Raw genomic sequence first — 21338 nt, 5'->3', positions numbered from 1 at the left:
CAATAGATCAATTCATTTCAATTCATCTATATTTATAAAGTGCCATTTACAACATAGTCATTTCTCGAAACGTTTACAGAGAAAACCCAACAGATCCACATGAGCAACAACAGACCGAGGAAAGGAAAAACTCCCTCTTAAAAGGAAGAGCCCTGCAGAACCAGGCACCAGGCTCAGATGTGGAGGCTTTCTGCTATTGCGGGTGGGATGGGGGGACAGAAAGAGGAAAAATAGGACACACAATTTCTTGTATCTACAAATATTTCATGTATAAACAGAGAGAACATTGGCTACAAGAGGAACATTCGTCAATGACACGTAGGGCTCTAACTTTGTAGACTGCGCCGAATCCGCCCGCTGTCAGCGGAGCGCAAAGTGCGCCGTCGGCGGATAAAGTCAACGGGGCGTGTCCAGAAAATTGTCCTAATTTCGTGAACCAGGCGCAGTCACGCCTCCATCCCGCCCACCGGCGCAGGTGGCACAAGAGGGAGGAGAGAAAGTGGGTTTAACCCAGCTGAGAGTAATTTGACCAATCAAATGAACACCTCTCCTTTTTTTCAAATGCACTGCAGCAAAGGACACTGCTACATTAACATGATGAAATACATTTTATTTCCTGGCCTCAACACTAAACCATAGTGAAGCAACAATGTATATGAAGGTATTTTAAAATAAATAATCTCTTGAAGAGCTTGGGGAGCCAGACAAATGAAATAACAATGCAGACACATTTACAGGCTAATACTTCTTTCAGAGCGCCGATCGGCTCCGCCGAGGTCTTTACATACAGTGCGCGCTTTTACGCACGGCAATATTTATTCACAAAGAAAGACAAGGCAAACTGACAGGTGCATGGCTGTAGCAAATGCATCTTGACAAGATGCAAGATCAATAAAACACTCTAAGAGCCTTCCCAAGACTGTCTGAACCGTGTTTTGATCCGATGGTGTGAAATAACTTCTGACATCGTGCGGGTTTCCTCCTCAAAATCACAGGTAGAAATGATGATTCACCTGCTTTTTACGCTGTTCAACGCATGCATATACAGCCGTGCGGGATCCACATAGTTTCCGCGCCTGCAATATGTTCATTTTATTTTTTTTAATCAGATCAATCAACTGAATGAAGCCGCTGTCATTGCGTGGAGTGTGTTGGTCAGCTCTAGTGACAAACGGACTGGTTGTCCATATGAAGGATTTTCTTTAAGCCGGTTCAAAATGACCTGAGAGATCTTCCGAGCACAAAATAGAGACTGTTCATGCGTGAATGAGGCGACGCAAAGCGGAGAGTCCCTCATTTTCGACTCATTCATGATGACAGAGTTGGTGTCACAGCTCTGTAGAGACAACGTATCCTGCTCTGGGCCCGGCCCAATTGTACATTGACCCACTTGAAACCATTTTCGCGTGTGGTTTGTTTTTCTTTTGTCTTTTCTTTCTTTCTTTCCCTTTTTTTTTTATGTTTTTTTTTTTTTTTTGTTGGTTCTTTGCCTGTGGAAGATCGACAGCGGTCGAAACCTAGCGCGAAAATAAGATAAATAAACAAAATATTAAGTCAAGAGGATCAGCAAACCTTTAAATGCCTCATGTCTGCTTTATCAATGCCTCAAATCAGGTTTCAAAATTTATTTAACTTTTTACAGTGCGCATTTGCGCAGCGTCACCTCTCACTGACACTCCGCGCACTTATGTCCCTGATAAACACGCACACACACACCAACACACATAAAAAAGTTGTATTATTAACCGTCAATAATAATCAAAAGCATATTAAAATTAGTAAAATAAGTCTCCCCGGCTGCGCACCAGGACGGACAACTCTGCTCATTTGATTCTGGGACTACAGGCTTGACAGGACAAAGGTTTTTATTTAGAAAATATGTTCGTTCTAAAATTAATTTCTGGAAACGAAAACGAAAAATACATGGTTTGCTGTACTTTGATGGAGGATATAATATTTTACCTGAATCTGTAATTGGCACCTCTGGAGTCGCTGGGCCAGTGCTCCTGCTGTCAACTACCGTGTTCACTGTTGTGTTTAATTTTATTACATTAGTTTATTTTTTTTTACACTATTTTATGTTATAATTATTTAGTTGTAAACTGACAGCAGCCTACAGTAATTCTCTATACCTGGAGGTGACGCGTGAGCGCTTCATGCGCCACTGCAGGTTCTGCGCTGGACTGTGCAGCAGCCGGAGGTCGATCGGGCATTTTTGGGGCAGCAGGATTAAATTTGTTTCGCTGTTTGGCCCGCGGCTGTTCTGACTCTGATTCAGAACGTTCCTCCTCTTCACTCCAGTCAAGATCGCTGATGTCCGACACGTCTCCTCCATCCAACTCCCCCTCACTGACCTCCTGTATCATTGCTAAAGCTTCTTCCACCTTATATCTCTTCTTTATGCCTGTTTTTATTGTCTTTCTTTTGGGATTTGCTTGATATTTTTTGGCCGTCTGTCTGATTGTCTGCTGTCAGACGCGCTCCCTGTTCAGATGCGCGCATGAACCAAAACAAATCAATCACAGAAGAAAAAAAAAGCCCCGTGAAGTGCGTCTTTTTTTATCAGCAGTCTGTGAGACGCTGATGGCCTTTGGAGGTATAAATGCTTTGTAATATTATGTGTGTCATTGTTATGACCTTATTTGCTTCAGAAAAACATACAAGACACATATTTAGGAAAAGCCAAAGAATTAGAGGACAGGGAAATTATTTTTAACAGATTTATTTGAATTCCAGAAACCCAATCGGTCTGTCAGACCATTTTGGCTGTTCTAGTGCTAAAGAAGATAATAAAAACAATTACATGCTTCATGAGTGATTCTGTGTATCTTTCATGGCACTGACAAGCTGTCAGTGTCATCAGATCCTCCTCCCCAGCCTGCTCACACCTTCTGCACAAAACTCTCACTGCGCCCAGCTGATTCTGTCGACCCCTCCCCCTGGTGCGCCGCCACGCCCATCTCGGCGCAAGTGCAGCGGACCGGTCAGAAACCCTCTTCTGCGCCTGTCGAAAATGGGAATGCGCTGCCTCCGCCGCTGATCATCGCCAAGTTGCGCCATCAAATTAGAGCCTGTAGTTATGAAACATTTCAAGAAAGAAAGGAGAGAAGTGAAGCAGAACTGGGAGCCGGTTCCTCATGGTGGGAGTCTGGGGTTACATACACCACTTGCACCCACTGGGTCTGGGTTTTCTCGTTCGGTCAGTGGATCAGCTGTTTTGATTGATGCCCAGTTAGAAACCATTTGCACCAGCCTGATGCTTCCCCTGGTGTGAGCATCAGACTGGGAGCAGGGACTGCGATGCTGTTTGGACTGGATGTGATTGCAGGCTTCGTGGGTGTGAACTCTTCACCTGTCTGCTTTTTTAGGAGCTGGATGATTTTGAATCGGTGTCGGACTTTGAGGTCTTGATGAAATCCTCTCATGGACACAACGGTCCCAACGGCCCCGACAGAGACGAGTTCAACAACCACAAAGATTACACTCAGGAGAAGCCGTCCAAGCTCAAGCAGAGGTGAGCTGAACTGATCAATGCTGTGGTTTTAAACCTGAACCCCAGCGGTCAAACATGTGGCCAGTCAGCCAACCTGATCCAGCAGGGAGGTTCACCGCCATTTTTCAAGAACAATATCAGTTTACAAATAATTTGAATGTGATTAGGAGGCGTCAAACGATACTGACACCCCCAACTGCAGATGTTAAACTTAGGAAGTTAGCCAGACGACATTAGCATGAAATAAATTTCATCAAGTTCCTGAAACCACGAAGCATCTATAGGCTCTCACAATGGATCGCAAGAAAATCACTTCACACAAGAAACGGAAGTGTGTGTGTGTGTGTGTGTGTGTGTGTGTGTGTGTGTGTGTGTGTGTGTGTGTGTGTTTCTTGCTTTCCAGATTTACACTGAAGAGAAACAAAGCGGACCACAGCTGCCCTTCAGCTGCTCGTCTGACGGAGGAGGTGACGGCTGAAGACAGGGACGGATATGAGTTCCTCCTGCAGGCCTCCACTGTGAGACTCTTCATCACCTCAGCCACGCTTTCTGTCAGTTTTTCTGTCAAGTCATTCGGATACTTTTTCCTTTCACACAAAATCGCAGAATTTCACTTTTGAACTTAACTGATACAATCAAAAGCACCTTGAAAGTCACATGTAGGCTCATTTGTTTATATGCAAAGATCACATTATATTTTAGGATAGAAGGATTGACTACTGTCCACAGTCTCCATTGATTCTTCAGAAGACATCACAAGATCATTCACAGTTTCTTCAGTTAAAACAGTTATAGTTCAAGCAGAACAAATCATGTTCAAAGCAAAGAATAATCAGTTACCAGGAAGGTTTTGCTGATTATTATTATTATTATTATTATTATTTCTATTGTTATTATTATTATTATTGTTATCATTATCATTATTATTATTATTATTATTATTATTATTATTATTATTATTATTACTATTATTATTATTACTATTATTATTATTTGTCGTAGTAGAAGCAGCTCATTTAAGTTTATGACCATGCCCGGTGAATGAGTGGGACTGGATAAGTTTCCACTTTTCTCCTCTCTATTTTGAACATGAAAAATGACAGACCAGTTTTTTTGTTTATTTGTGTTTGTGTTTTTAGTGTTCATGATCAAAATGTTAGAGCCTGTTACATAACAATGATCTTAAATGTAACAACCATCCAATTGTTTAAAAAATATCTAATAAAACCCGAAATGGTTTAGCGTTAGGGTTATTAATGTCATAACTGGCTGATCGTGTAACAAAAGTCAATAGTGTGACAGTTCTCTAACATTTTTTTTCTGTAACAATTTGGGTCGTTGTTAAATTTCGGGTTATTGTTACGTATCCGGATCTAACAAAAATCTATTTAAATAAAAAAATGGATAATTTTCAAATAATTTTCTTGGTTTAACCTCAACCATGAAAAAGGTTTCTAAATAAACTTGAACAACTCTCCCAGCTTCTTATTCATATTCCCAAGTGTTACCTTAAGTTCTCCATGGATCCTGAAAGATGTACTAGGAAGAAATACAACACACTAAAATGAAAAAAAAAAACATTACATGACTTGACATGTTTGCCAATCATCTTTCTTTAAATATAGGACTTTGTAATTTAGTTGATCTAAAGCTTGGTTCAGGAAGATAAAAGTACTGAAAGCCGAGTGACTGACTGATTTTGAATGCCATTTCCTCAGCACTACTACTCGGTGCGGATCTTCCCGGGTCAGGAGCCCAGCAGTGTGTGGGTCGGCTGGGTCACCTCCGACTTTCATCAGTATGACCCCGGATTCCAGCTGCACAAAGTCCGGACAGTCACCGTCACCCTGGGAGACGAGAAGGGCAAAGTTCATGAAAGGTCAGTTCTTGAATCAGAATCAGAATCAGAATACTCTTTATTGTCATCGCAACAAGTTACCAAAGTTACAAGTTACAATGAAATTGCCTGGGTTTTAAAGACACCCAGGCAGCCAATTATGGCACTCCGTCTTGAAAAGGAAACAGAGTTAAAGAAACTCAGACAGAAATTGGGGGTGGGGGGAGGGGTGGTGGTAAAAAAAAGATACGTCAGTTCAGATCTCGGTTCCAAAAGGGAGTCGTGATTAGAAGTGAGAGACCAAAAAAAAAGCCAACCTGAGTACAAACACAGCGAGACACGTGAGGCAAGCTGCTGTCAGACTAACGGATCAGCAGTCGCAGCTATAACGTCAGCAACACGTCTTCACCACTAGGGGGCAGCAGAGAGGTGTGGTGGAGACGTTGAGAGTGGGGGAGGGAGTGTGTGTGGAGTGTGTGGAATTTCAGTTCATCAGTCCATGCAGTGTGTGTGGTTTGGCCCGCCTCCCCTTTGCGGGATGAACGAAGCAGTCCAGAGGTGAAGTTGGGTTGCAGCTGGGAGAGAGAGAGAGAGAAGATAGAAAAAGCAATCAGTCTGTCCTTGAGTCTTCAGGAGAAGTTTAGTCCTCCAGGGTTCCAGACACAATCAGAAGGTCTCTTGTTTTGGTGGAAGGAGCCGTTGGACCTTCCTCTGCTGGTTCTCCTCTTTCCAGACAGAAGCTGGTTTAACCCTCTCGCTGCTGGTGACGTCCAACTCGCGTCTCAGTCGTCCATAACCCAAACTGTCCACCTTTCGAAAGAGTTCGCACAAACAGTCAGCCTCAGCTTCTGCCCGTTGATTTGAAAAGACCGTCCTCCCTTGGACGTCTTTTGTGGTGACGGTCTTCTTAATCCTTCAGAGGATCAGGTCGCAGCACCGGCCAATCAGCAGCAGGCCGATCAGCATCAATCCGAAAATGTAATCATTCACAATGACCTGGACGGACAGGGGTGCCAGGCATGTGACCCCCTCCCCTTCCCCCGGGCGTCCATCACATACCCAGCATGCCGAGCCCCGTCCGGACAGGCAGGATCCTGCTCCTCTGCTCTTTGTTGAAAAACTGGTATCAAATGCGTAGAGAGACCAGCTGATCAGCTCCATGGTTGATATTTGCTTTGTTCGAAAAACCAAGTCCAGTGATTCCTCCAGTAAAACAGACGAGACGAGAGCAGCAGAGACCAGAGGGAGGGAGGAGCCAACAGGGAGCGACAGAAAAAAGCGTCCGCCTCCTCCCAGAGCCAGCACAAGAAGACAGTGGAGTTGTGACCAGAGCCGAGTTTACTGTGGACTGTTGTTGGCGTATAAACGCCACTCGATCTACAATCAGCTGTCTCGTACTAAATGATATGGAAGTGTGATGAGATCTGCTGTGGTCTGTGGTCCTACAGAGAGGCGTCAGCAGACGGCTCCCTTCTGGAATGAAACGGTTTTCCAACAGTGATTAGAATAGGCGAACGTCTCGACTTCACTTGACCTCACAGTGCGACTGCCGCCAGTAACCTACAGAAACACAGCAGGAGACGACGAGGCCAGAGCAGCACTGCCTACAGTCGCCCACTGCCCGGCCACGCTTTCTCCATCTTCCTGAATCCTGATGAAACAGCAACAACCTGATTCTTGACTTGTTTCATTTCTTTATTGAAGGTAGGATCATGCTGGTGTTCTCCACTATAAGAGTCAGTGGAAAAAAACATCAACAAAACTCAATATTTTCTTCAAAGAGCAAACCCCCCAAAAGCAGCTGGTGCCTGCAGTTCTTCCATCAGTTCTGAGGGAACAGTCTGAGTGAAGCTCTCCATGACCCGGCTCCCTCCTCATGAATGATGAGATGTCCTGACGTTCACTCCAAGCCTCCTGAGAAGGGAACATCCTCCTCATACAATGATGCTGGACGGGCATGTTTAGCTTTGTGGAGGGTCAACAGAAACATGTCGCAGAGCGCTTGATGCTGATCTTCACTCAGTTTTTCTTGCCGGCTGTCAAGCCAGCTGGCTCTCTGTTTCCCACTGCGCCGATATTCAGTCACCTGAACTTTCTTCTGGTGCTCTCTGCTATATGCCTGTTTATCAAATGCCGGGTGATTAAAGTTATTTGTTCCTTTATAAAGGCTCTGGATTGATTTGCCAGAATGGGGTTTTCACAGCATAGTTTGCACCACATCTTAAGGCCTATTCATCCTCCGCGAGAACAAGAGCAAAGTTGGGCTGCCTCGCCCCTCCTCCTGTAAGAATTTTCTTCGGCTGGGTGATCGAGAAGTCTTCTGTGATTGGTCAGATTTTCCTGCTTCGGACCTCGACCACCTCGGCACTCCCATTTAATGCCAAAATGGAGCCACTGAAGAGACGCGCTTTATTAAATGGAGCAGAGAGCTGCCAGTTTTCCAACAATCACTCATAAAATCAATCGATCATAAAATCTTCATGATCATGAAATGTTGGGCCTACAGTCTATTCAGCCTATCAAGTGTCCCTTGAGCCCGGGCGGAACTCCTGTGCCCAGTAAGAACCCTGGGATGTTATATTGACGCTACCACAGGAATCAGTTCCTCCGAACAGCTTTGGGCTGTTATGGAGGCGCTGATGGCGGCTCTGCTCTCTCCAAGCAGCAGTTAACCCACTGAGTCATGGATACCTTTCACCATTCTTAGCAGGTGGCCAACCACCCTCAACCATCAGGTGTGCTGCCACACAACCTGAGCTGTACCTGCGTCCAGCCCCGCTGTGTTAACCAATGGTGAGCTCCCGCACAGGGAGTGTGGTCAGTCAGTAAGTCCTGGTATCTGCAGTCCGCAGCATGCATTGTGCATTCATTCATAAAACCATATAATACTATAACGCAAGTAGAAACAGTCTCAAACAAACACTTGATAAAAGCTCCAGAGAAACATGCATCTAAACAGTGCATATCATGCAGTGGCATGGGGACATCTCGTTGACACCCACACAAGGCCGGATTAACCATTAGGGCAATTAGGATATTGCCCAGGGGCCCGAGACCTACAGGGGCACACGGCAGTAGCCGCATAACCAGAGCAGAGGCGTGACTTACAGAGGGTTGGTGGGTTATGAAACCCACGGGCCGCTTTTGGTGAAATCTACTGCAGAGGATTTTTGTTTGTTTAAATCCGAGGCGGAATGAGCAGCAGCTGCTTCTCTCCGGCCAGAGGCGCCGCTACTGGCTAGGGCCCCGAGCTGAAGGGGGCCCCGAGGGACGGCTGACATCACTCAATTTCAATGACAAATTAAAGGTGCTACGCTAGACGCTGCAACGACAGAGTGTCGAAAATCTCCCTCATGGGGCCCTTTCCGAGTACTCAGCTGTTAGTTGCTGGTAGGAGGGCCCTGACAGACGACACAACTTGAAATCCCCGGATAATTTACAATGACACGTCGGGAACCTACCTAATGGGGCCCCACGACTACCCGGCTTGCATCAACGTGATGCTTTACATGCAGTCAATATTCGGCATTCAATAGTACGACGCCATGTCTGCATTTACACTTCATGCCACTAGGTGTGCTGTTTGCATGTTCAACCTTATTTTACACAGACACCACAGAAGAAGAAGGGCGCCTGAAGTGCAGCCTCTCTCTGCATGCTGTGAGAATAAGCGGCAGGACGTGGTGACGTGTTCAATGATGCGATGCACCGTTTTTTTTCAGTAAAAGAGAAGAAGTGAACCTGTTCCTCTTGTAACCGGGTTGAACCGATAAAAAGTGGTTGTAAATAATAATGGTCCACATGTCATGGGCTTTATGTTTGCACTTATGAGCGTTTCCCATACATCTGTTAACTCGTGATTATTATTATTATTTTATCATGATTATCATTATTATTATTAACTGCAAAATTGCACTTAAGAAACATGGACATGTAAAAATAAATGTTGCTCTCAGAATTCTGAACTCGTCCTTTTTTCTTGTTGTGAGAATGACTTTATGTTTGTTAATGAAAATGCTTTGAGCATTTTCAGGCAAACTGCTGATTATTTCAGATTTTATCTTTTTTTTTTTTTGTCCATGAACTGTGACTGCAATGAAATTATTAAAAAGCTAAAAGTTTTGAACTGCTTTCAGTATCACTGTCCCTGTTATTTAGCCTCCTTTATATGTTTACCCAAATTCAAGATTTTTACAAATACGGTATTTGAAGTTTTCAGAGTGGCTGCTTTCTTTGAGTCACAAAGTGTGTTACTTTCTCTGCAGCCGGAGGCTCATAGACCAGCTGAGACCAGGGTACTTGCTCCTGTTCTAACACTAAATGTGTGTTTTGGGGGCAATAAGTGCTTTAGGATTTTGTAGGCGTCAGAATTTTAGCTTAGAGGGGGCACTTTGAAAGAACTTGCCCAGGGGCACGTCGAGGTCTGAATCTGGCTCTGCACCCACACCTCGGGCCGCCCTGAGGGGAGTCCGCTGGGCGACATGTGCCGCTGCCTCCTGGGTGACGCCAGCACCTTGTTAGGTGGTGCAGCATGAACCGCCACTCTCCAGCCACTGGGTGGCGTCCATGGCTCTGCAGAGGCTTCTCGGTGAGGTTGGTCTCTGGGATTCCTCTGAGATGGGATATGACATTCCAGTGCTTTCAGCTCCACCTCTGGCGGTCAGGAGGGATGAAATACAACAACAGTTATGAGGGTAACTACAGTTCTTTGAATTCCAGATGACCGCCAGAGCGTTCTGTCAGTCAGAATCCTTGTGATCATGTGAAAAGATCCTGGAGGAACTGAACCTGGGGTTGGACACCAGTACTTATTGTTGTTCCTGGGTCACCCAGGGGTCACAGGTGACGTTTGTACATACATAGTACATCTACATACATAGAACTGCGCATGCGCTAAGGGAACATTCCAGTGCTTTCAGCCCTGCTGTCTGGCGGTCATCTGTGACTCCATAGGGCTCCTTCTTCAGCTGGATGGCAGTCCTTCATTCCGGTATTCGCCACCAAGTGCAACTAGGAGGAATGACAATTCGATCTTGCAAGATTGAATTGTGGTTTTATTTCCGGTTTTAGTGAAAAGCTGTGTCACGGCCACAAGGCAGAAGCCCATCAGACTGTGATCTATCCAGACCTCTGTCTGGGGGACAACGATGTGCCTTTACCACATGTCGTCTGCTAGAGACTGACAAGAGAAAAGAAGAAAAGAGAAGGAAAGCAGCAGCAGATGCCGGAGTCTGAAAATATCAGCACTGAAGATGCCCCTGCCACTTTTAAATTGTTTGTGTTGCAGCATTTTGGATACTCAGAGGAAATAATGAACAGTAACCAAGTGACAGGAAAGATACTGATAATATGTAAGAACTAAGAAAATAGGACCGACACCACTGAACAAATCTGAGTTATGCACTCTGTGTTGACGGAGTAGGACTTTGGCTGGATGTTTTGCATTGTATGCGCTTTTAAAAATTAAATATTCAATTTTATTAGCAGAAAGAACTTCATGCTCATGCTTAGACCATGCGTCCATGCATGGCCTAAGCATGGCAGGTACCTGCAGTCTGATGAAAACCCTCTGTGATGTGCATTTCAACTGAAGTGCAGCTCCGACAGGTGAGCAGCTCCGACAGGTGAGCAGCTCCGGCAGTGTTGTTCTGATCAACTCCACAGACACACCAGGGAAGGGGAGCCATGCATTCTTTATTTTCAAAGAGTCATTTTTTAAGAGACCCTGCAGACTGAATCTGCTGTCACCGTCGGTAGCAGCCATGACATTGAAAGTTGGACCGAGGACAGCTGGCATCCGCCATCTTGTGGTGGATATTGAGGTGAAAGCACAGGTCTTTGAAATTACGTTTCATTTCATTTCCACATTGATCATGGGAATAAAAGCAATGCACAGCCTCAGTGTCTTATCCAGCCTGGACCTGGAGATGAATGGGAAACAGTGTTCAAACATGGCTGGCTTCCACTCCTGTCAGCTGTAACTGTGCTTAACCTGTGAATTTGAATGTCATGAAGACCAGACGCTTGTTTCCTTGCTGTACTGTTGTGTTCTGTGATGGCCGTCCTGTCTGTGCAGCATCAAACGCAGTAACTGCTACATGGTGTGGGCGGGAGAAAGCAGCAGTCCTGGCCAGGGCAGGACCAACAACGGCCTGGAGATCGGATGTCTGGTGGACACAACAAACGGTCTGCTGACCTTCACAGCCAACGGCAAAGAGCTGAGCACATACTACCAGGTACACCCTCCGTACGGGCCTGTCTCTGCTCTCTGTGTGGGTTTGGCTCCTGCTGCTATCTGTACAGGAGAAAAGGGACCATTATTTTACAGCACATTAGTAAGTTTCCGTTCATCCTGCCAACCTTTGGGAGCTCTCCTTCTTTATTCTACATCCCAGACAGCTGAGCACAGCTCTGTGGCACAGAACACTGATATTCTGAAATCACTGAATTTGTTCTTTAATGTTTATATATTGCTGCACTGTCAGTCTCCACTATGTTCCAGCAGAGAAGCTGCATTTCATAACTTGTCGAAATTATCATTGCAAGATGAAATACGTCTATTAAAAACATAAAATCTTACAATTTAGACCAAACTGCGGTAGTCAGTGAATATTTCCTCAGATTCAGAACAATTCTTACTGTCAAATCATTTGTCTGAACTGCTGCCACTCAGTTACAGTTACTGAAGTTTCAGTGAGCTTATAACTGGTGTGATTTTGATGGTAACTGTTTGGAAAGCAGTGCTTTACTTCCCTTTGCCATTCGTCCAGTCCGTGCTGCACCTCATAACTGTTTCTCATCTCATTCTGACTTCATTTGGAGAGCAAATGAGACGCATTGATAACTGAAATGATCTTCAGCACTCTGTGTGACACAGGTGGAGCCCAGCACCAAGCTGTTCCCAGCAGTCTTTGCCAAAGCCACCAGTCCCAATGTCTTTCAGTTTGAACTGGGACGGATCAAGGTGAGAATTTCATTTGTTGGAAATTCTATCAACATTACAGTGACCAGGCCGACACCGCTGTATTTCCAGAATCTTTTCTCTGGTAGTTGCTGAACAGAGATCACTTCCAAACTTCATTCATTCTTCCTCTCTGAACATTAAATAATGTGTTTTTCTTCTTCTGCACAACCTATCAAACACAACAAAGAACATTGAACAGCGCTAATCGTGGCAACCTGAGAGCATCATTTTCACTATACTACTAATAAACACTGGCAGGAGATAAGAGAAGCAGAGGAGGAGTTTGAACACAGAGGAAGCAGCTTTACAGCTTTGGCCTCTCCTGAAATCTGAGTTTGTCTCTAGAACATGCCCATGGTTTGACAGAAACACAACTCTGCAAAGATCTGTCAGCCAGCAGCGGGTCTTCATGTAGTTCCTGTCGTGACTTCACTTCCTGTTGTTGAAGTAACTACAGGAACTACACTAAATGTACTGTTTAGATTCTTGACGGGGTTATTCATGTGTTTGTTGTGGCTCTTGATGAGTTATGATAAGTAGTTATTGCAACAGTTTGTGTTAGAAGTGTTCGGGCTAGGCATGGGCCGGTATGAGATTCTGACGGTATGATAACCTCAGCCAAAAATATCGCGGTTTCATGGCATTATGATTGCAGCTCTAAAATGTGTACTTTGAATGTCTGTATTTAAAAAAAAAGAAGGAAAAAACGTTTCAATTGAACAGTCTTTTATTTTTTCTGTTTTTCTGTTTCTGTTATTTCTGTCCTAAAAATAAGACATACAAAATAAAACATTACACGTGCGTCTCTCTTCTTCACGTCATGTTAGTGAGTAAACTAGCTGTTGTTATCCATCTTAGCAATAAAGACTGATGAAAGATAAAAGTTGTAAATAACTTGTTTTTTACTGAGGCAGATATGGTAACTAGCATGCTAAGATAAATCCTTAGCAAGCTAGTCACCATATCTGCCTCAGTTAAAATATAAAAAAAGTTACTAAAAGATAGAGATGAAGAAAAGAAAAGATATGCTCATTTCCCTAATGTCAGACGTTAATACGCTCATTCATTTCAAGACAGCATTAACTTTTCCTTAAAGTTAGCATACAGCGATGGGTGGTGCTCCGTAGATGCGCTATCATATTCGATGTATCGCCTCCTCGGGCTGCCACTGTCCTCAAGCACGTTCTGCACGTCGGGCGACCTTCCTCCTCCAAGCCGTGGCCGTTCACGGTAGCCGAAGTATTCCCAAACAGTCGGGGGGGGGGGGGGCTTCAGGCTGCAGCTTCAGACAGTGAGGGACCTCTACTTTCTCCCTGATTAGACGTCACAGTAAAAAAAAACGCTCATACCGCAGGAACGGTATGACGGAAAATTTTAGTGGTTTTGAAACCTTGACTTTTTCATACCGTGGTATACCTTAGAACCGGTAACCGACCCATGCCTAGTTTGGGCTGGTTGCTTTTTCTTGTGAAACTTTTCCTTTCTGTTATGGAGATTCAGTACCGGTACCAGTACCAGTAGCAGTACCTGATATGATGATCCCCAACAGTCTCATGTGGTGGACTAATAGTGTGTTTGTGTAAATCGATCAGAACGTGATGCCTCTGTCAGCCGGCCTGTTTAAGAGTGAGAAGAAGAACCTTGTTCCTCAGTGTCCTCCTCGGCTTCATGTCCAGTTCCTCACGCCAGTCTTGTGGAGTCGAGTTCCAAACCATTTCCTGAAGGTACCAGCTTCACTCTTCTCGTCATGAGCCACACGGTCCACTGCCTCTGAAATTCCTCAATAATGCCTCCTCACCATTGGACCCGGGGCGTGTTACTAGCAACACAGAGAAATGTCTTTTCGTGGAAGGTCATCTCTTTACATAGATTGTCTTGACTTAGGCTGAATCCCATTTCCCCCCTCAGCCCTTCCCCTTGGCCCTTCCCCTCGTTTTGCGCGTTCACGTGGAGGGTAGGGGTGTCCCAGTTGTCATTATGACGGAGGGGTAGGGCCAGGAAGGAGGGCCAGTCACCCCTCCAAAAGGAGATTCTCGAGAGGCGCACTCCAAACGGAGGGGTATCGGCCGATGGCGAGGGGCGCCTGTTCTGTCAGCGTAGACCATGACTGGCGGGCGGGGTTAATTCACTTCCGCATTGGCGGGAGTGATCATTTCCACACCCGCGCATTCCAGGCGCATTCCAAACACAACAGATAGACGATTATTTTCCATAAACTGGTTTCTTCAACACTGCCCGCATGGAATGCGCGGGTGGGAAACGAGCGCCCCCGCCAATGCGGAAGTGAATTAACCCCGCCCGCCAGTGACGGTCCAGGCGACCAAAATAAGCGCCCCTCGCCACCGCCGCCACTGGATGACAGATTTCTCAGAAAGCCTTCCAAGATCAGCAAGATGGCAGCGTCCGCAACGAAAGAAGTTCATAAATGTCAGTATTTTGTCAATTAATAAAGTTTTAAAATGTAAGAAAAACATTCTTCTTCGGCAAACAACTGTCGCATCTGCCTACGTCATCGGCAGGGACGACTACTGATGACGTAAGCAATTGTTGGAGGGGTGTTCCAATTCGGAGTGGTTTACTTTCTGCCCTACCCCTTAACACTCTGTTTCATAGGGGTAGGGCTAAAGGGTAGGGCCAAGGGGGAGGGCTAGAAAGAGAAATGGGATTGGGCCTTAGAACAACCAAGGAACTATTGGAAGAAACACCTCATGGATGCACTGGGACACATCATCAGTGATGTTTCCCCAGGGTCATTGGGTGTTTTGGGTCTCTCAACATCATACAACCTCACCCAGGCGAGGTAGAACAACCAAGGAACTATTATTGTAGCTCAGAATTTTTCAGTAGTTTTTGTTTTTATTTGGTTTTGACTCCATGTTTCCAGTTTCAGTTAAGTTTTAATGACATTTTAATGCATGTTTGCTAGTTTAGCTGTTAATAATTTTAGTGTGGTTTGTAATTTCGATAATTCTTCAGGGATAATGTTTACAAAAATGGATAATAACAACACACACTCTCAAGAGAGTATATTGATTTGAAAACACCAACAGTACCAACAGTTTAGATCAGGGCACGGTGCTGCCTGCTTTAGAGCCCAGGCCTGGTTCAGAGAGACCAGTGTCACTGGTCACATCTAAAAAAACCTAAACAAACAAGTGTAGTAGTCAATAGAAGTTAAAGATCAGATTGTGTTATGTTGTGTAAAGTTGCAGTAGGTGTGTGTGTGTTTCCTTTTGTCCAGGTGTGTGCGTCTCGAGTCAACGATCGACTCGGCTGGCTGCTCCAGTGTGAAGAACCTCTGCAGTTTATGTCTCTGCACATACCTGAGGAGAACAGGTGACACACACACACACACACACACACACACACACACACACACACAGGTTTGTATTTCTATCCTTGTGAGGACACTCATTGACATAATGCATTTACTAGCCCCTAACCCTGACCCTTACCCTGACCCTAACCCTGACAACAACACAGCCTAACCCTAAAGAAATGTTTCTGACCTTTTACTTTTTCAGTAACAACAACATGGTCAAGAAAACACTGTTTCCCCTCATTAGGACCAGAAGAAGGTCCCACAAGGCACATCGTGGAGGTTTTCCTATCCTTGTGGGGACATTTGGTCCCCACAAGTATAGAAAAACGTGCACGCACGCACGCATGCACGCACACACACACACACACACACACACCACACACACACACACACACACACACCACACAGAAAGCAGTGGGAGCTCTACTCATAAAGATCATTTAAATGTAACTGGATTCAGAACTGTTGTTGAAATATTGTTGGAAACAACACTGCAAGAGACGTGCGTGTGGTAGATCATGTGTGTGTGTGTGTGTGTGTGTGTGTGTGTGTGTGTGTGTGTGTGTGTGTGCAGGTCTGTGGACGTGCTGGAGCTGTCGGAGCAGAAGGACCTGCTGAAGTTTCACTATCACACTCTCAGACTGTACTCTGCGATCTGCGCTCTGGGAAACAACCGGGTGGCTCACGCTCTCTGCTCCCACGTGGACCAACCACAGCTGCTGCAGGCCATCCAGAACAAGTACATGCCAGGTACCCACACACACACACACACACACTGCATGGGCATGGCGTCCACTGGATTTCCCCATCTGAGCGTTTGCTGTGTCGGACCGCAGGCTTGCTGCGTGCGGGCTACTACGACCTGCTCATCGACATCCACCTGAGCAGCTACGCCACCGCTCGCCTCATGATGAACGACGAGTACATCGTCCCCATGACAGATGAAACCAAGAGCATCACCCTATTCCCAGATGAGAAGAAGAGGCACGGCCTTCCGGGCATTGGTCTCAGCACCTCTCTGAGACCAGAATGCACTTCTCCTCGCCGTGCTTTGTGTGTGGGCCCCGGGACCGTCACGTCGGAGCTCTGGAGCAATGGCTCGGGACCAGGAGACTGCTTCCAGCACAGCCCTGAGTTCCCTTAAACATCTGAAGGTCAAAACCATCGAGATGCTGACGGAGGCGGTGCGCGAGGGCAGCATGCACGTGCGCGACCCGATCGGAGGCAGCACCGAGTTCCTGTTCGTGCCTCTCATCAAGCTCTTCTACACCATGCTCATCATGGGAGTCTTCCAGAACGGAGACCTGAAGAACATTCTGCGGCTCATCGAGCCAACGGTGTTCTCTGAGTGGCGAGAAGCGACGGAGGGGGCTCGCCCGGAGCCGGAGGGGGTGGAGGAGAGGGAGGCTGACGGAGCCGACGGCAGGAACGGGCCCAAGCAGGGGCTGCTGCAGATGAAGCTGCCCGAGCCCGTCAAACTCCAGGTGAGCCACGCTACACCAGCTGATCGTGGGTGGATGGAAGGACAGACAGACGGCTGGGACAAACAGATGAATGGATGATGGATGGATGGAGGGATGAAGGATATATATCTACGTTAGGGCTGTCAAAAAATAACGCATTAACAGCATTAATTAATTAAAGCTAGGGTAGACGATGCTGTCCAAAAGCTCTTCTTGTCATACTGAGTGAAACGCTCCTTCCCCCTGGGAGAAGTCAATACATTATGTGGACGGAAAAAGGTGCGGAAAAATCTTGACCACTGTAGCGGCCACAGGACAGTAAAAACTCCGACCAATCGTAAGGCGCGGACTGCTCTTAAGAAACCAATCAAATCTCTTCGCCGTTCTACCAGCCCCCTGTGCATACATTTCAGTGGCGTGCACTGGCCCTGGTTCAGAGCGCGTTGCCAAGGCGCTCTCGGCGCTCGCAGCTCGCGTAAAAAATAGAAGGAAGGGAGCGGCGCGCTGCGCTGCTATGCACGTTGTGTGCGGCAGTCAGAAAGGTTCATAACATTGGAGGCGATCACAAACTCCGTACGCGTGGCGCTTCCGCGGCACTTCCGTATCCAGTGCGTTCGCTCCCAACGGGAGCTCCTCCAATGGGGTGGGAGCTGGGCGGAGCCTTGGGGAGATGCTACTTTCGTGCTACATGCTAGGTTTCCAAGATCGTCGACCCTGGCTTTATGTAATCAATCTAATTAAAATTTTTAACGCATGCGCATCATGACAAGCTTCACCTCTACCAGCGGATGGCGGTAGTGCACCTGCATGGAACGCAACCTGCGGTTAAGCACAAGAAGAAGAAGCCGTGTAGCCAACTTGGCAACTTTCTCGCTAAATCTGGTAACTTTCCAAAGCCTCTTGGTGACTTTTTTTTTGTCAAAAACGACTAGCGACAAATCTAGCGACTTTTTCTGGTGCTCAGGAGACGTGACAGAACGTCTCGTTGTTGTCCTCAACGAACAGCGGGTGCTGCGTGAGCCCCTCCCCCGTCCCAAAGCACTCACAGCGGTCGGTCTCAGCAGCGCCCCCTGCTGCAGTCGGAGTAGAGAGCAGACCCACACCGCTCGCCTCCACGCTTCAAATGAATCGAGCGTGAGCAAATCCGCCGCTGCTCCCGTCCTGGGTCACAGAGCGGGATGGACATGTAAATGTTTCTTCACTGTCACACTTTTGTTAGTTCATTTGTAGTTCTAAACATGTTTCGGGTGTTCTTTAGGACAGCCAATAGCTACTTTCCTTAAGGCCCGGTCACACCGCCCGTACTGTGCTGGAGCGTTCCTGGAGCGGTGAAAAAAATTCATCACCGCTCGTAACCGTTCCCACCGTTTCACAGAAGTTGGCCTCCGTTAAAGCAACGCCCAACGCTCAAAACTTCGGAGCGGTAGGAGGGCCCCTCCGGTAACACCAGCGGTGGCCGAGCGTTTACAGCGTTGTTTTAATGGAGGCCAACTTCTGTTAAACGGTGGTGAGCGGTTACGAGCGGTGATGAATTTTTTTCACCGCTCCAGGAACGCTCCAGCACAGTACGGGCGGTGTGACCGGGCCTTCGACTTCTATCAAAAATCTATCAGAACTTGTATCAAGACGATCCGTTCAGCTCCTTAGTCACGAGCGGTATGCCGCTAAACCAACTTTATACCCCCGCTGAGGAAACGCCCACATGCGCAGACCGCAGCTATACCAACGCTGGCGTCACCGCTAAACCAACACCCGCTACCGCTCGCTACCGGTAAACCAACCCTAAAGCAAAGCCGGCTTCAGCGGTGCACCGCTAAGCCAACGCCCGTGTTTTCGATTTTTTTTCCCCATGTTGTGCGCGGTGACGAGCGTTCGGCCCTCCTCCCTACCGTTCAAGGAACGCTCCAGCAAGTTTGGGGCTAGTGTGACCGGGCCTTTACTGAGAGTTGGCAACACTGAGAAGAAGAAGCCTCACCTCTGAGACAGCAGACAGGAGGCAGAGGAGGCCTGGCGTTAGGGTTGGGCGGTATGAACAAAATCTTGTATCACGGTATCAGAAATTTCGTATCACAGTAACGGTATATATCACGGTATTATTTTTCCTCTGTAAATTCAAATAACTGCTTAAAATAACCAAACTGTCACATTTGCTCATTTTCCTCTTTTATTTTTTTAAACTCCGTTTATATAATTTCATTATTTAAAAAAAAAATATCACAACATGAAACAAAAAAAGGCCTGAGTTTTAGCGTCACTCCTGGAGCCGCTCGTCTCTGCGTCCGCCGTGATGGCTCCACCTCTCCTGGATACGCTGGTGCTGTTAGCGGGCGCACCCTGTGCTTACCTGACCAATGAAACGCAGCAAACTAACCCGCACGACATCGGGACACGCTAAGAAAATACACAAACGCACCCAAACAATTGCGCTCCGGCTGTCCTGTTAGCGAGTGCAGACGACTGAACACTGACTCAAAGAGCTGCAGCAGACATCTGCTGTCTTTCCGGTATAAACGGTATAGCAAAATTTCAACCGGTATACACTTTTACACCGTCACACGGTGTTATACCGTCATACCGCACAGCCCTACCTGGCGTCAACCTCATTTATCAAAACAGAAGAAGAAAGCAATATGCAGGGAGAGAAGCCGGCTGGCCCCATGGATTCTACTTGTTTGATTAAAAAAATGTTGAAGCAGTTTTCTGTTTTCTACAAAAAGGAACACTGGCTAAGAATCTCCTGTTTAATTGTATAAGAAACAAGTGTGATATTTCTTAGTTTTACTTTTCTTGTGTTACTACATTTGTTACAGACCTGACAATGTAACTCCTGCCAAAGCCAACTTCAGAGGGACTGCAGAGGAGCGCTGCACACACACACACACATTATGTTAGGTGTGCATGTTTCAGTTTTTGAATATTATTTTATTTGGAGCCTTAAATATAAAACACATCACGTGTTAAATATATATAATCATGTTCTGTGTCGTTTTTTTGTTAATGCAAAACAGGAAAACGGGGATATTTTAATCATTTGACAGCCCTAATCTACATATAACTGAATATAAATAACATATGAAAGTTGAAGCTCAGAAGGACTGTCTTTGGAGACGTTCCTCTGCTTCATGGATGCCAGCAGCGTGTTTCAGACGTGGCCATCAGCTGTTTCATATTTGTTTAAAAGTGTTGAAGCGTTTTCTGGACCCTGGCCAGCATCGACCCACCCAGAGCGGCCGGCCCAGACCACATTCCTGAGGCGCTGAAGGAAGTTCCCTCTGGCGTTCTCACTGTCTCTCTGGGCCATCCCAGGGTTAGGGTCCGCCAGCTTGCGTCCCACACTACATTGAATGCACTACTCTTCATGGTGCCATGCGCCCACCAGGGGGCACCGAATAACTGTCTGTGCTCTCCAGTCTGTGGGCTGCAGGGCTCGGTCAGTGGGAAAGGGGTACAGCAGTAATTTTTAGGTTTTGGAGGATTCCGTTTGTTTTCTAGTTGAACTTCATTTGTCAGACTGAAGCCTCACATTAGCTAAATGGATTTTAGACTTTTTCCAACATCAGAACCAGTGATTTGATGCTGACCTTGTAGCTCCAGTTTAGTTGTTGTCCAGACTAGTGTGTGATTGTGTGGTTGTGTGTGTAGATGTGCCACGTGCTGCAGTACCTGTGTGACTGTCAGGTGCGCCATCGCATCGAAGCCGTGGTGGCCTTCTCCGATGACTTCGTGGCTTGCCTCCAAGATAACCAGCGATTCCGCTACAACGAGGTGATGCTGGCTCTCAACATGTCTGCCGCACTCACAGCCAAGAAGACCAAAGAGTTCCGGTCACCGCCGCAGGAGCAGGTAAACAGGCGTCAGCACATAGCCATCACCACTGGGTCCATTTCATTAAGCAGGCTCTCTGCAAATTCCCAACGTTTACCCTGAAGTGAGGAAAACTCAACGATGGAAGCTTCTTTCACTAACACAGCGTGTTCTTCTGATAACGGTCCCATAGATGGAGGCGCAGCGCTGAAGATTGGTGGGAGATGGTTATTTCCACATGTCCAGACAAGTGTCTTTTTAATGGAATGAAATCCCTATCAAAATTCAAGAGCATTTAAAATATATTTGAGGGCAGTATTTATCGATTTCATTCTCGGATTCCGTGGTATTGTCTCTCAGAACTCTGCTCTCGCGCTCAAAAATCCGAGAGCAGAGCAGAGATCCGTGAGCACACGTTCCGCGAGAGCCAGAGGAGGAGTTTGAGTGTGAGCGCA

General features: G+C 46.4%; 1 protein-coding gene across 1 annotated transcript in view; it reads left to right on the top strand.

Moving 5' to 3' along the window:
- The window catches only part of LOC115392908 (ryanodine receptor 2-like), a 274406-nt gene that overhangs the window by 145185 nt on the left and 107883 nt on the right, over positions 1-21338 (top strand). Inside the window, 13 exon segments of the mRNA XM_030097575.1 lie at positions 3369-3514; positions 3897-4011; positions 5212-5372; positions 11407-11566; positions 12208-12294; positions 13887-14018; positions 15536-15630; positions 16191-16366; positions 16453-16641; positions 16644-16705; positions 16707-16756; positions 16758-17100; positions 20722-20922. Coding sequence (XP_029953435.1) covers positions 3369-3514; positions 3897-4011; positions 5212-5372; positions 11407-11566; positions 12208-12294; positions 13887-14018; positions 15536-15630; positions 16191-16366; positions 16453-16641; positions 16644-16705; positions 16707-16756; positions 16758-17100; positions 20722-20922 — 1917 coding nt within the window.

The sequence above is a fragment of the Salarias fasciatus genome, chromosome 8 (assembly GCF_902148845.1).
Source record: "Salarias fasciatus chromosome 8, fSalaFa1.1, whole genome shotgun sequence".
Lineage (NCBI taxonomy): Eukaryota > Metazoa > Chordata > Actinopteri > Blenniiformes > Blenniidae > Salarias > Salarias fasciatus.
The sequence above is the reverse complement of the archived record's forward strand: the minus strand, read 5'-3'. Positions and strand labels throughout refer to the sequence as shown.